The 13,266-nt window shown below is 40.9% G+C and overlaps 1 protein-coding gene across 1 annotated transcript in view; it reads right to left on the bottom strand.

Moving 5' to 3' along the window:
* The window catches only part of CDC5L (cell division cycle 5 like), a 60,464-nt gene extending 48,550 nt beyond the window's left edge, over positions 1–11,914 (bottom strand). The window contains exons 1-4 of the mRNA XM_058306817.2: positions 11,551–11,914; positions 9,249–9,352; positions 7,731–7,892; positions 6,618–6,745 (exon numbers count right to left, since the gene is read on the bottom strand). Of these exons, the coding sequence (XP_058162800.1) occupies positions 6,618–6,745; positions 7,731–7,892; positions 9,249–9,352; positions 11,551–11,595 (439 nt within the window). The 5' untranslated portion in view covers positions 11,596–11,914. The remainder of the gene's footprint in view (positions 1–6,617; positions 6,746–7,730; positions 7,893–9,248; positions 9,353–11,550) is intronic.
* Between the last annotated feature and the right edge of the window lie 1,352 nt (positions 11,915–13,266).

Below are 13,266 nucleotides of genomic sequence, written 5' to 3'. Positions count from 1 at the left end.
CTAAACTATCTCTTAGGGCACTAACAATTACCCTAATACTCTAATGTTAAAGAAAAGAAAAACAAACTCAACATAAATTCGTTATATGGTGCAGCACAACAGAAACAGCTTGAGTTTTGGAGTCAGAGAAACCTAGGTTAAAAACCAGGCCTAAAAATGGTAACATTCATAGATCTGGGTATCTGGGGGGAATAGGGGTATGCTGGGAGTTGCCTTGTATGGGGTTTGTATTATTTTTGCAAGGGCCTTGTTAAGTTTGAAAGTATTTCAAAATAAAAAGTTAAAAAACAAACAAGGAGATTACAGCAAGATGGCGGTGGAGTAAGGTGCTCCTAGAGTCAGCTCCTGCTACAGGGCAGTTAGTAAATACCCAGAGCTCTCTGGAGCTAGCTGAAGCACCTGTTTGGGGGCTCCAGGAGGCCAGAAGAGCATCCTGCAACATCCTTGAAGGAATGAAGAAGGAGGCTGCCCACCTACAGAGAAGACTCTTAAGTAGAGCGCTCCATGCCCCAGAGGCTGGTGCCCATCCTCTACTGGAGGCACAAGCCGCCTCAGGAGCTGAACCGCAGCTGGAATTGAAAGCTCCACTTCCCAAAAACAGGGAAGGAAGAGATGGCTGGACACCAACTTCAGCTACTGATGAGTAAATTCAGAGGCTACAATATAATCCTGAGAACAGCTAAGTTTGAGCCTGTCCAAGTCAGAAAGAGGCCAGGAGCCACCATCTTAACTCGGCACCTGGCACAAGGGGAAGCAAGGCTGACTGAAAATCCCAGTGCTGGTGGGGACCAGCTTCTTTCCATCCAGGTCAGACTGCAGGTCTAGCCTAAGACCCAGTGCCACCTCCAACAGGAAGGAAGCTGCAGGAACCTGTGCCAGCCTCTCCGGGAAATTGCTGGTCAAGCCACGGAGGCCAGTGACTGTCCTACTCTGGTGGTGCAAGCCGCACCAGAAGCTGTTCTGTGGCTGGAATTGGAAGCTCCATTTCCCAAAAACAGGGGAGGAGGAAACGGTTGGCTGCCGATTTCAGCTACTGATTGGTAGACTCCAAAGGCTAAGGAATAATCCTAGGAACAGCTGGGGTGAGAATTTGTTGAAGTTGGAAAAAGGCCGGTTGCTGCCATTTTCACTCCACCCCCAGCCTGAGGGGAAGCCAGCCTGACCAAATATCATAGTGACCGTAGGACCGGTTTCTTTTACCCCGATCAGCCTGCAGCCTTAGCCTAGGCTTCAGTCTCACCCCTGGCAGGGAGGAGGCTGGCTAGTTCAGCACCAGTCTATCCAGGTAATTGAGGGTACCTTTGGAGGGCAAAAACTGAATAATTAAAAGTCTCCTGGGGCAACTGTGGTCATCTTGGACCTGCACTGCTTAGATTACTGCCCACACCTGCAGCTCTATCCATGTCCTAGGCAGGGGAGAAAGGGGCATGAAGTTTCATCAGTCTCTCTGGACAACTACAGTCTAGGCCTACATGACTTGGATTATTCTACACAACTGTGACTCTGTCCCTACCTCTGGGAAAGGAGAAAGTTGAGAGAAGCTTCATCCATCACTAGAGCAATGACGGCAGCTTGAGCCTCCACAGTTTATAGCACCAATTACATCCCTGGCTCCTACTGCACAACCAGCAAGGAAGAAACAGCAGAAAGCCTTAAATTAAAGAGAAAAACGGCACCCAGAATAAATACTCTAGTAAGCCAGATGCCAATATACCAACAAAAAATTACAATCCACACCAAGAAACAGGAAGCTATAGCCCAGCTAAAGGAACAAGATAAGCCTCCAGATGACATAAAGGAGTTGAGACAACTAATCACAGATGTTCAAACAAATCTACTTAATAAATTCAATGAGATGGCTAAAGAGAATAAGGATATTAAGAAGACACTGGATGGGCACAAAGAAGAATTTGAAAGCATGCATAGAAAAATAGTAGATCTTATGGGAATGTAAGGCACAATAAATGAAATTTAAAAAACACTGGAATCATGTAATAGCAGATTTAAGGAGACAGAAGAAAAGACTGGTGAACATACAAAAGAACAGATGAAGAAAATAAGGGGAAAAAATTGAACAAGGTTTCAGGGAACTAAACGACAGCCAGAGATGTGCAAACATATGTGTCATGGTTGTCCCAGAAAGAGAAGATGAGGGAAAAGAGTAGAAGGAATATTTTAAGAAATAATGGTAGAAAATTTCCCAACCCTATTGAAGGTACATAGCGATCATGTCCAAGAAGCACAACATACTCCCATCCGAAAAAATCCGAATAGACCAACTCTGAGACACTTATTCATCAGAATGTCAAATGCCAAAGACAAAGAGAGAATTCTAAGAGCAGCAAGAGAAAAGCAATGCATAATATGTAAGGGATACCCAATATGATTAAGTGCTGATTTCTCACCAAGAAGACAGTGGTCTGATATATTTAAGAAACGACAAGAGAAAAACTTCCAGCCAAGAATTTTATATCCCGCAAAACTGTCTTTCAAAAAATGAGGGCAAGATTAGAATATTCACAGATAAACAGAAATTGACAGAATTTCTAAGCAAGCAACCTCATTTTCAGGAAATACTAAGGGGTGTGCTAGAGCCTGAAAGGAAAAGACAGGAGAGAGAGGCCTGGAAGAGAATCTAGAAATGAAGATTATATCAATAAAAGTAGCTAAAAGTGTCAAAAGAGTGGTGAAAATAAAATATGACAGATAAAAACTCAAGTAGTCAGGAATAAACTTAACCAACAATGTAAAACACTTGTATTCAGAAAACTGCAACCCAATGTTAAAAGAAATTTAGAAAGTCCTAAATAATTGGAAGAACATTCCATGCTCATGGACTGGAAGACTAAACATCCTTAAGATGTCAATTCTACTCAAATTGATACACAGATTCAATGCAACCCTGATAAAAATTCCACCAGCATTAAAAAAAAAAATTGAAAACACAAATTAGCAAATTTATTTGGAAGGTTAATGGGTCCTGCATAGCCAGAAACATTATAAAAAGAAAAGCGAACCCTCATCTCCAGACTTTAAATCATACTACTAAGCTATAGTGGTAAAAACAGCCTGGTACTGGCATAAAGACAGATACAGAGACCAATGGAACCAAACTGATGGCTCAGAAACAAATCCTCACAGGTATGGTCAAGTGATTTTTGACTAGCCTGTCAAACCCACACAGCTTGGGCAGAACAGTCCATTCAGCAAAATGGTGCTGAAAGAACAGGATTTCTATAGCCAAAAGAAGGAAAGAGGACCTCTTTCTCACACCTTATCTAAAAATTAACTCTAAATGGGTCAAAAACCTAAAAATAAAAGCAATAACCGTAAAACTTCTAGAAGAAATTGTAGGAAATTACCTTCAAGACCTGGTGGTAGATGATGGATTCTTAATGGAGATAATAGGAGGACTGAGATGGACTAATGATGTTCAATGTATGTAGAAGTTTTAATTAGCTTTACCGTATGTAAAAGTGTGGAAATACAGAGAATGGATGGTAAAAATAGTAAATTAGTTTACAAATAGGGATGTGGCTAAAAATAGTAGTCTAGGGATGTAAATGCCAATGGACAGAATGCCAGAGAATAATCTAGGAACTGAACAGCACAGTAATCCAAGAGGTGGATGAGAATTGTAGTTAATAGTACAGATGCAAGAGTGTCCTTTGTGAGCTAGAGCAAACGTATATCACTACTGCAGGGTGCTGGGAACGCATGGTAAAAATACAACTGGAATGACCTATGGACTGTGGTTAGCAGTAATAATATTCTTGCATCTATGCCAAAGATGTACTGTGTTGATAATGAAGCAGTATGGAAAATGTGAGCCAAATGTATGCTATGGACAATGAATATTCATTATGGGCAATGAATATTCAAATGTATTCTATGGTAACAATCAGATGATATTATCTTATCTGTAACAAATGTTCCACCATAGTGTGGTATGTTGATGGAGGGGTGTTGCGTGGGGATTCTGCAAATGTGCATAATTGTTTTATAAGTTTACAACTTCTGTCATAAAAAAATATATTTGAAAAATAATAAGGTGTGTTGGGGGAAAAGCACTCCAAATGTAAGACAAGGACTATAATTAATAGTAAGATTTTGACAATATTCTTTGGTAATTTGTAGCAAACACCTCACGACAATGCAAGGTGTTGGTGGAGGGTTGATGTATGGGACCCCTGTATGATGTTATGCATGTTTGCTTTGTAAATTCACAACTTTTATTATACGCTTAATTATCTATGTATACTCATATATAAATGACATAAAGATAATAATAGGGAGAATGGGGGGGAAATACTTTGATTAGTAGTAATGTTTTTACAATGCTCTTTAATCATTAGTTAAAAAAGTTTAACAACAATGTAAGTTGGTGGTGAAAGGGTAAGTTATGGGAGTCCTGTATGATGTTTATGCTTGTTTTTTAAGTTCACAACTATTACTATACACTTGTTTATGTTTGTGTGTGAGTTACATTATTTCAATAAATTAATTTTTAAATAAAATTTTAAAAAAATAAATAAAAACAGGTCACCAGTTGCTATATTATTGCCCTTTAGTATGCTTCACCATCTTTAAAATGGGAATAACAACTACTTTACAGGGCTATTGAGAAAAGCCAATTAAAGTGTAATATGTAAAGTATCTAGTAATATTTCATTAAATGGTGGCTATGATAGTTATAGCCCTCATTATCTGGATATAATGGTATAGCATAAATTGGAAATATTATAAAAAATACTATTTAATTATGAGGGAATTGCCAATTCCATTAGATACATTTTTTCCTCCTATTTCTCTTCTCCAATACATTTTCCATGGCTCTCCAAAGTAAATTATAAATCTCCTTACTGATACCTTAGACCAACTCCTATACAAGGCTGTCCAACTGAATTACATGGGAACTTTTTAAAAATTCAGATTCCAGAATCGTACCCCAGGACTTACTGACTCATATCTCCAAAGAAGGCCGTGGTATCTGTAATTTAAAAAGGTTCCCATGTGACAATGATGCAGCCAGTCGAGCCATAAGCTACATTCAGGAATGACTACCTACAAACTTTTACAGTTAAAAAACTCAACAAATATTCATTGAGTACTTCACAACAACCCTGTGAAGTAAGATAGATAATATTCTCCATCGGACAGGCAAGGGGATCAAAGCTCAAAGAAATTATAAACTTACTTAAGACCAAAGAGCTAATAAGTCCCAGACATGGGTCTAAAATGCTTTCATCTGGGAGGTGGATTTGACCCAACGGATGGGGCATCCGCCTACCACACGGGAGGTGCAAGGTTCAAACCCAGGGCCTCCTGACCCGTGTGCTGAGCTGGCCCACGTGCAGTGCTGTTGCGCACAAGGAGTGCCATGCCACAGGCCCCTGCATAGGGGAGCCCCATGCGCAAGGAGTGCACCCGGTAAGGAGAGCTGTCCAGCGCAAAAAAAGTGCAGCCTGCCCAGGAGTGGCAGCCGCACACATGGAGCGCTGATGTAGCAAGATGACGCAACAAAAAGAGACAGATTCCGGGTGCTCGCTAACAAGAATACAAACGGACACAGAGAGCAGACAATGGGGGAGGGGGAAATAAATAAATATTTAAAAAAATAAAATGCTTTCATCGATTCTTGATTTCATGGAATCATCCTAAGGCTCCATCATGGTCTTGCAGTGCTGCTTTCTCATACAATTTAAATGACTTGCCTAAACTCAAAGAAGAGGTTAGTAGAAAGATTGGGGCTAAGCGGATGTGGCTCAAGAAGTTGGGCACCTGGCCTACCACAGAACAGGTCCTGGGTCAACTCCTGGTGCCTCCTAAAGAAGACAAGCAAGGCAGCAAGCTGACACAACAAGATGACACAACGAGGAAACACAATGAGAGACACAAGAAGCAGGAAAAAGAGGTGGCTCAAGGGATTGGACACCTCCTTCCCACAGAGGAGGTCCTGGGTTCAGTTCCCAGTGCCTCCTAAAAAAAAAAGATACACAATAAACAGACAGAGAGAACAGACAGTGAGTGCACATAACAAGGGGGGGGAGTTGAGGAGAAATTAATTAATTAATTAAATCTTTTAGAAAAAAGAAAGACTGGGGTCCAATATCCTGACTTGTTGCCTTTATCCATGGAATCTGTCCAGTAGTAGTTACACTGCTTAATTTATTAAATGAACTGAAGAAAGAAGATAAAGGGACACTCCAAAAAAAGCAAACTACTCTTTAACAGAAGAGACAACTGGACACAACTGAAAAGAAGCTTAGGATAACAATTGCTCATAGAATCAGATTCCAAAAAGTCAAGAGTTTTGAAAGGAATTAAAAGTTGAAAAGAGAGGGAAGTAGATGTGGCTCAAGTGGTTGAGGGCCTGCCTCCCTCATAGGAGTGCCCAGGTTCGGTTCCCTGTACCTCCTGAAAAAATAAAAGCACACAACAAGCAAAAAAAAAAAACAACCACACATGGAAGCCAAGGTGGCTCAGTAGTTGAGCACCAACTTCCCACATACACATCAATCCCTGGCCCCTGGTACCTCAAAAAAATAAAGTAAAAGTTAAAAAGAGGCCTGAGGAGTTTAAAGTTACCAAATAAATTCCTCACATCATTCACTTACCCTCATCCATATCAATTGGATCAGGCCGGGCTGGTTTGGTTTCTGGATTTGGATCTATTTCTCCAGGTTTAAGTTTTCGTGGATCATCTGTTGTTTCCTCTTCGTTGTCTCTTTGGGCAGCTTTATCCCTAGAAAAAAGCCCTGATGAGCCAGTCATACTATTACATTATCTAGCCTAAGAAATACTCAGTTTCCCAGCTGACATTTTTCAAAAACCCAAAGAACAGGTATTAACAGAAGTATTTCTAGGGAAGTGGACTTGGCCCAGTGGTTAGGGCGTCCATCTACCACATGGGAGGTCCGCGGTTCAAACCCTGGGCCTCCGTGACCCGTGTGCAGTTGGCCGATGCGCAGTGCTGATGCGCGCAAGGAATGCCGTGCCACGAAGGGTGTCCCCGTGTTGGGGAGCCCCACACACAAGGAGAGCGCCCCGTAAGGAGAGACACCCAGCATGAAAGAAAGTGCAGCCTGCCCAGGAATGGCCCCGCACACACGGAGAGCTGACATACAAGATGACGCAACAAAATGAAACACAGATTCCAGTGCCACTGACAACAACAGTAGCGGACAAAAAGACACACAGCAAATGGACACAGAGAGCAGACAATGAGGGGTTGGCAGGGGAAAGGGAAAGAAGTAAATAAAAAATAAATCTTAAAAAAAAAAAGACGTATTTCTACTATTGCTACATCTGAAAAGATGGCATTAAAATTCTCTAGTTTGAGGGTTTCCATTCACTATGAAAGATAATCCAAGCAGCCCTGTAATTACCATAAAAATGAAAAACCTACTAGCAAAGAAACATAGTTATTTCAATGGTTAACTCTCAGCAGTGTGATTTTGAGTGATTTTTATTTTCTCTTTTACTATTTTTCCCTCAGATTTCTGAATGAAAATGTATAACTTGTATATTTTTTCCACCTATTCCTTTTAAAGGACATTAATAGGAGAATTAATTTTGATCAGATTTGGAGTATAATTCAGTAACTTCAGCTCCTTTGGCTTTAGTCAGACCTGTAATTAAATGTTTAAAGATAAGAAATGCTAAAAGTCTACTCAGCCTCATATAGAAGATGTACACACATTTTACACTGCTTTTGGAGATTCACTTACAAAAGAAATTCATAGTGCTCCAAGCACTGGGCAGCTGTTCTTCCTATGATCGGAGCAATGGTCCTCCACTGAGTTGGCATCAACTTAGCCAAGTGCAAGAGTTTTTCCTCTTCTTCCCTGGACCATTCTGTTTTCTTAATGCTTGGATCCAGCCACTCATACCTATAAAAAAGACAATATTTTATACATTAGTCAATCAACTAGTATGAATATCCTAGTCACACATTAGAATGAACTTATGATAAATTTATACTCTTATCCCTCAATTAGGAAAGCTGCTCTTTTTACAACAGAATATTCACTATTAGGTTAAACTTTCCCCAATCAATATTCCCTATCTCATTAACCTTTACTGTATTTTAATTATGCAAGCTAAGTAATACTTTAAAAAGTTAACTTTTTTTTCAAGGTATACAATCAATGGTATTTAGTACAATCGCATAGTTGTGCATTCATCTCTTCAATCCTTACAGCATTTTCATTATTTCAATAATAATAATAAACAAAAAACAAAAAGCCACTTCCTCAAATAAAAAAAGTTAATGTCCCTGAAACATTATCTCATGTATTCTTTCTCATCTATCGTTTTTATTTATTTTACATCTTTATTAAAGGTCTTGAAATTATTTAGAAATAAGACAATACCACCTCATATTTTTAGAGTGTTTCTAGTTTTCATAGCATTTCTAATACTCTGAATCTCACAACATGTTGGCTTACATTTTTAAGCATTTGACTTATATATTGAATGATTTTTCAAGGTCAAAACATCCCCCTTAACATCCTAAAAACAAATAAGTCTGCTGTGTTTATTTTTGTTTGGTGTGATTTTGAATTTAGGTAAAACTACTATGTCACCCTCTCTTTCCTAATGCCCCACCTACCCACCTCTTCCTTCCACTCTATTTAGTTGGATGAGAGACTATCAAACTTTAAAGAGCTTGGCTTCACTAAAAGAAATGCAAACCTGAAACCACTTCTTAAGCTGAGGACCATCTTCCTCTTTGAGTTCAGGGCTATATATTCTAATCCTTTCTGTTTCCCAGGTGCCCAGGAAATTAGGTCCAATCCAAAATATCCTCCTAGTGGGTCAAGCCTGAACACAGGGAAATAGCTTAATGTGTCCACTACCCTGAAATTTAAAAGGGAATACCACAGGTATACTATCAGCTTGTATTATGGTTCGGGAGTGGCAAATATACAATATTTCAACTGTATTACAAGGAAACTCAATGACTGTCAGCTAGCCTAGAAAATTAACCATCATTTAAATTTTATTTCTTCAGGAAAATATTTTTTGGAAGAAAACCAGGGCAGGGAAGAGGTTTAGAAAAATGGCTTGTCTAAGATCACACAGCAGACATGAGAGCTGACTCTAAAAATCCAAATTCTCAACTCCCACACCATACTTTATTATATCACGATTCCTGCTTTCTCTGGGTAATGTTCAAAGAACTGACATTTTCCCTCATCATAATTAATATCATTTCTGTTTTCTACTCATTAGTTTTTACATACCATCTAGCTTTGCACTGCTTTGCTGATTTTCTATGCAATAGTGACGCAATCCGAGACCACTGGTTTTTCCCATATTTCATTACCGCTGCTTTCAAAATTTCATCCTAAAAAAAAAGTAAGAAATAGAGTACAATTCAATCACAAAATTCCAAGTGAAAAAGACAAACTTTAAATTATCAGAGTAGCTAAAGAACTTCAGAGAAAAAGATACACACACAAGTCCTAGGTTAAAAAATTTTTTTTCAAAAACTTCAGAATCAGCCAGAATCAGAAAGCTAGAAATTAAAGAGAAACCACTCAGAATGACATTAAACTTTCCATCCCACATACCCATAAATCTGAAACATGATTAACAATGTGTGTCAGTCATTCTCTTCAAGACTATAGCTAATCCATTAATTCATTCATTCAAAAACATTTCCTAAACACCTGATAATAGGTCCATATACTTGGAGAAAGAACTGAAGGGGACACATCCCAACTCTCAAGAACAAGGAAACACTGATGAATCCATTCCCCATGTCCAGGCTTCCTGCCTCCAGCTCACTCATGGCATTTCCTTTCCAGCCCTTAACTCCCACAATAATCCAAGAATCCATATCTCAGGTATAATTTAAACATTAAGCATCTCTACCCCACCCCATCACTCAGCTTTCCCTCCAACCTCCCCCAGTCACTAGAAATTGTTTCACCAGGGTACCTATCCTGATATGGAATCTGCCAATCCCAGATTGACAAGCTAGTTGACAAGCTAGCAGTTTGACAAGCTAGTCACAGACACCAAGGATGATGAACCTATGGGTGGATGAACTTGGGGGCTTTTCCCACATTGTGCTTGAACCATTCCTCTCTTCCCTCCCTCCAAAATCATGAGAGATAAATAAGCAATTTTCACTGCCTTTATTTGTAGCTTTGTTACAGTACTGCTGTACTTACATCCATCTATCTACAACTATATATACATAGCAGTTACCTACTCTACTAGATTAATTCAGGGAACATTTGTCAACACCCTATTTCATGTTGCTTACTGTCCTAGGTCCTAGGGATTCACAAGCCTGGTTCCACCCTCTTGCAATGCATGAATGCACTTATTTGAAGACTATTACATGCCAGACTCTGTACCAAGAGTTCCAAATTTAATCCTCAAAAAAGGCACTATCAGCCCCATTTAGAGAAATGAGGATACTGAGGCTCTGGAGGTTAAGAACTCAACCAGCATCACACAGGAGGTGAGGCTTACAAAAGAACAAAGCAAGCTATAACAAATATATGAAAGAAATGCCACAAGACCACTGGGGCTGCAAATAATTCTCCTGGGTTTAGTGAGCAAAGACTCCAAAGAAAAGTTTCTGAGTTGGGTTTTGAAGGATGGTGTAGTAGTTTGGCATTGTCACATCAGCATTCCCTTTGGCTGACTAATACAGATGGTCAGAGGGATGCCAAGCAGTAGGAGGACCCTCCAAAAAGCAGAGGACGCAACATGTGAAAACACACAAAGCATGAAAAGACAGGATGTGCTTCAGAAACAGATTGATTCGGTACACTCGAACACAAACTGCACTAAAATCTTATTTCTCCGTGACTCCCTCTCTACTGGCCTTTGATTCACCAATGGCATTACTCACTACACTTCTGGAAGCAGAGAGTTTGCCATAGGCAGTTTGTCCCATCTGGCTTCTATCCAGGCTGAGGGGGAGTGAAAAGAAGACAAGGAAGAGACAGACCATGAGCTCTGTGGGGAGTACAGATGGCTTATGCCTGATAACAGATAATCAGAGGGATGTGGATATAAATGGACGCTTCCAGCCTGACATTGAAGATGCTTCACCTCTGCAGGGAAGTCAATGAAAACACAAAGTTATGGCCACAGCACTTCTTTATTTTGCCTCCTTTTGAGTATCAGAGAGAGGCGTGGGTACCGCGGACTGAGAGAGGAGGTACCCCAGAAGACGAACTCTCGCTGATGTCCCATTCCCCCTCCAAGCTGCGAGTTCCTCCAAGACACAATTCCCCAATTTACAAACGTTCAGGGAGGGCCTAACAAGTGCCTGGCAGCGAGCTCCAGGCCGAGTATCTCGGTGGTTAAATCTTGATCCCCAGTCATGATGCATGTGTATAACATTGGGGGGCCACAGAATGAAGGCCCGGGGACCCGCACCCACCCCCGCTCCACTTCTCCTCTCCACTCCCCGCCCCAAAGACCCAGAGGGCGCCCTCCTTGCGCCCCGACCTCTGTGCGCGTGCGCAAAAGAGGACGGAGGGGGCGGAGGGCAGTGGACGGCGGGAAAGAGAGACTCACCTCGGTATTCCTCCACACGCCCCCCTTGATCATAATTCGAGGCATCTTGGCAGTGAGGTGTCTCGGCAAAGGGCCGAAAGGAGCTTAACAGAAGTAGTAACGGCCCTACCGCCACGGGAGCCAAAGACACCACTTCCTCCCAGCGCGACCTTCTGCTTTGAAGAGATCTGCGCAGGCGCAAGAGGAAATAAGCGGAATGGAAAATGTCGCGAGATCTCGGATGTGTGAAAGGAAAGAAGTGCCTCCTTATTAAAGCTTCAGTCTTGGAAGACTGACAGAAAACTATCAAACCACTCTAGCTAAAGCGCTCTACAGCACGCCTGTCAATGACAAACTGGAAGAATCCGCGGCTCTCGCGAGAGACGGGAGGTGGAACTTGGCCAGAAACGTAGCACTGGCCTTGTTCCTGACGCCACCCAGGGGCGGGGCGAATGTCTCGCCCCGTTTTTGCCCAGTTGGTAGGTAGAGAGCCTTCTTAATTTACTTTGGCACTTTAGTAGGCATTTCGTTAGTAGGAATTTAGTCACAGAATATTCAGGTAAAGGCAACAATTGTTCTGTTTATTTTTTTAATGTTTCCTAATCTGTAAAATACAGATAATGGAGCCAACCTCATAGAGTTGTCCTAAGGAATAAATGAGACCATGACCTAGCGTGGTATTGAAACATAATGTGCCGGAAAAATGGCAAGTACTTTTAGGAGGAAGGCATTCCAACTCCACTGCCCCCAGGTGATCAGTGGCTGCCCCAGAAATCCACAGAAATGTCATGTTTCCCATACATCACCATTGCATGTTGTAAATAGTTTTTCTGTGTGGATTAATGAGTTACCATTGATCGACACTGGTATTAGACAAACTCGGATTGGGTTGAAATCTTGACTTCTCGCTCATTAGCTGGGGTAAATAACCTTGCTGAATCTCAGTATCCTTATCTGAAAATTGAAGCTAACCACACCTATGTCAAACTTTGCGTGCAGATTACTGAAGATGAGCTAAAACCCAATGAGGGCATCCATCAACCATGTGGAATCGAAGCCACCTCTTATATAGAGGTGGAGTGGACATCACCATCCCAGGGTCCACAGGATGAAGGAATAAAATATGGATTAGAGCAGACTTACTGGTATTTTACTATAGAAATATTGTGACTAGTAATGGAAGAATTGTAGCATTGATGTGGAGAAAGTGGCCACGGTAGCTGCTGAGGGCAGGGAGAGGGAAGAAGAGATGTGATGTGGGGGCATTTTTGGGAATTGGAGTTATCCTAAATGATATTGCAGGGACAGATGCTGGACATTATATATTCCTGCCATAACCCACTGAATGTGCTGGGGGAGAGTGTAAACTACAATATAAACTATTATCCATGTGGTGCAGCAGGGCTCCAAAATGTATTCAGCAAATGCAGTGAATGTGCCACACTGATGAAAGAGGTTGTTGATGTGGGAGGAGTGGGTGGGTTGGGATGTGGGGTATATGGGAACCTCTTATATTTTTTAATGTAACATTTTTTGTGATCTATATATCTTAAAAATAAATAAATAAATAAAACCCAATGAGGTAGGGATTGTCAAATTCTGTCCCATCCTATCTCCCAGTTACTCAGTCTCCAGCAATGTTTCTGTCTCTTTGGCATTAGCCCAGGAAATTATGAAAATATTTAGTTGGTGCCTTTCTCTATATATTTCTTTACTTCTCCATTTGCCTTCTCTGGA

The sequence above is a fragment of the Dasypus novemcinctus genome, chromosome 11 (genome assembly GCF_030445035.2).
Source record: "Dasypus novemcinctus isolate mDasNov1 chromosome 11, mDasNov1.1.hap2, whole genome shotgun sequence".
NCBI classification, from domain to species: domain Eukaryota; kingdom Metazoa; phylum Chordata; class Mammalia; order Cingulata; family Dasypodidae; genus Dasypus; species Dasypus novemcinctus.
This window is presented reverse-complemented; position numbering and strand designations above follow the sequence as displayed.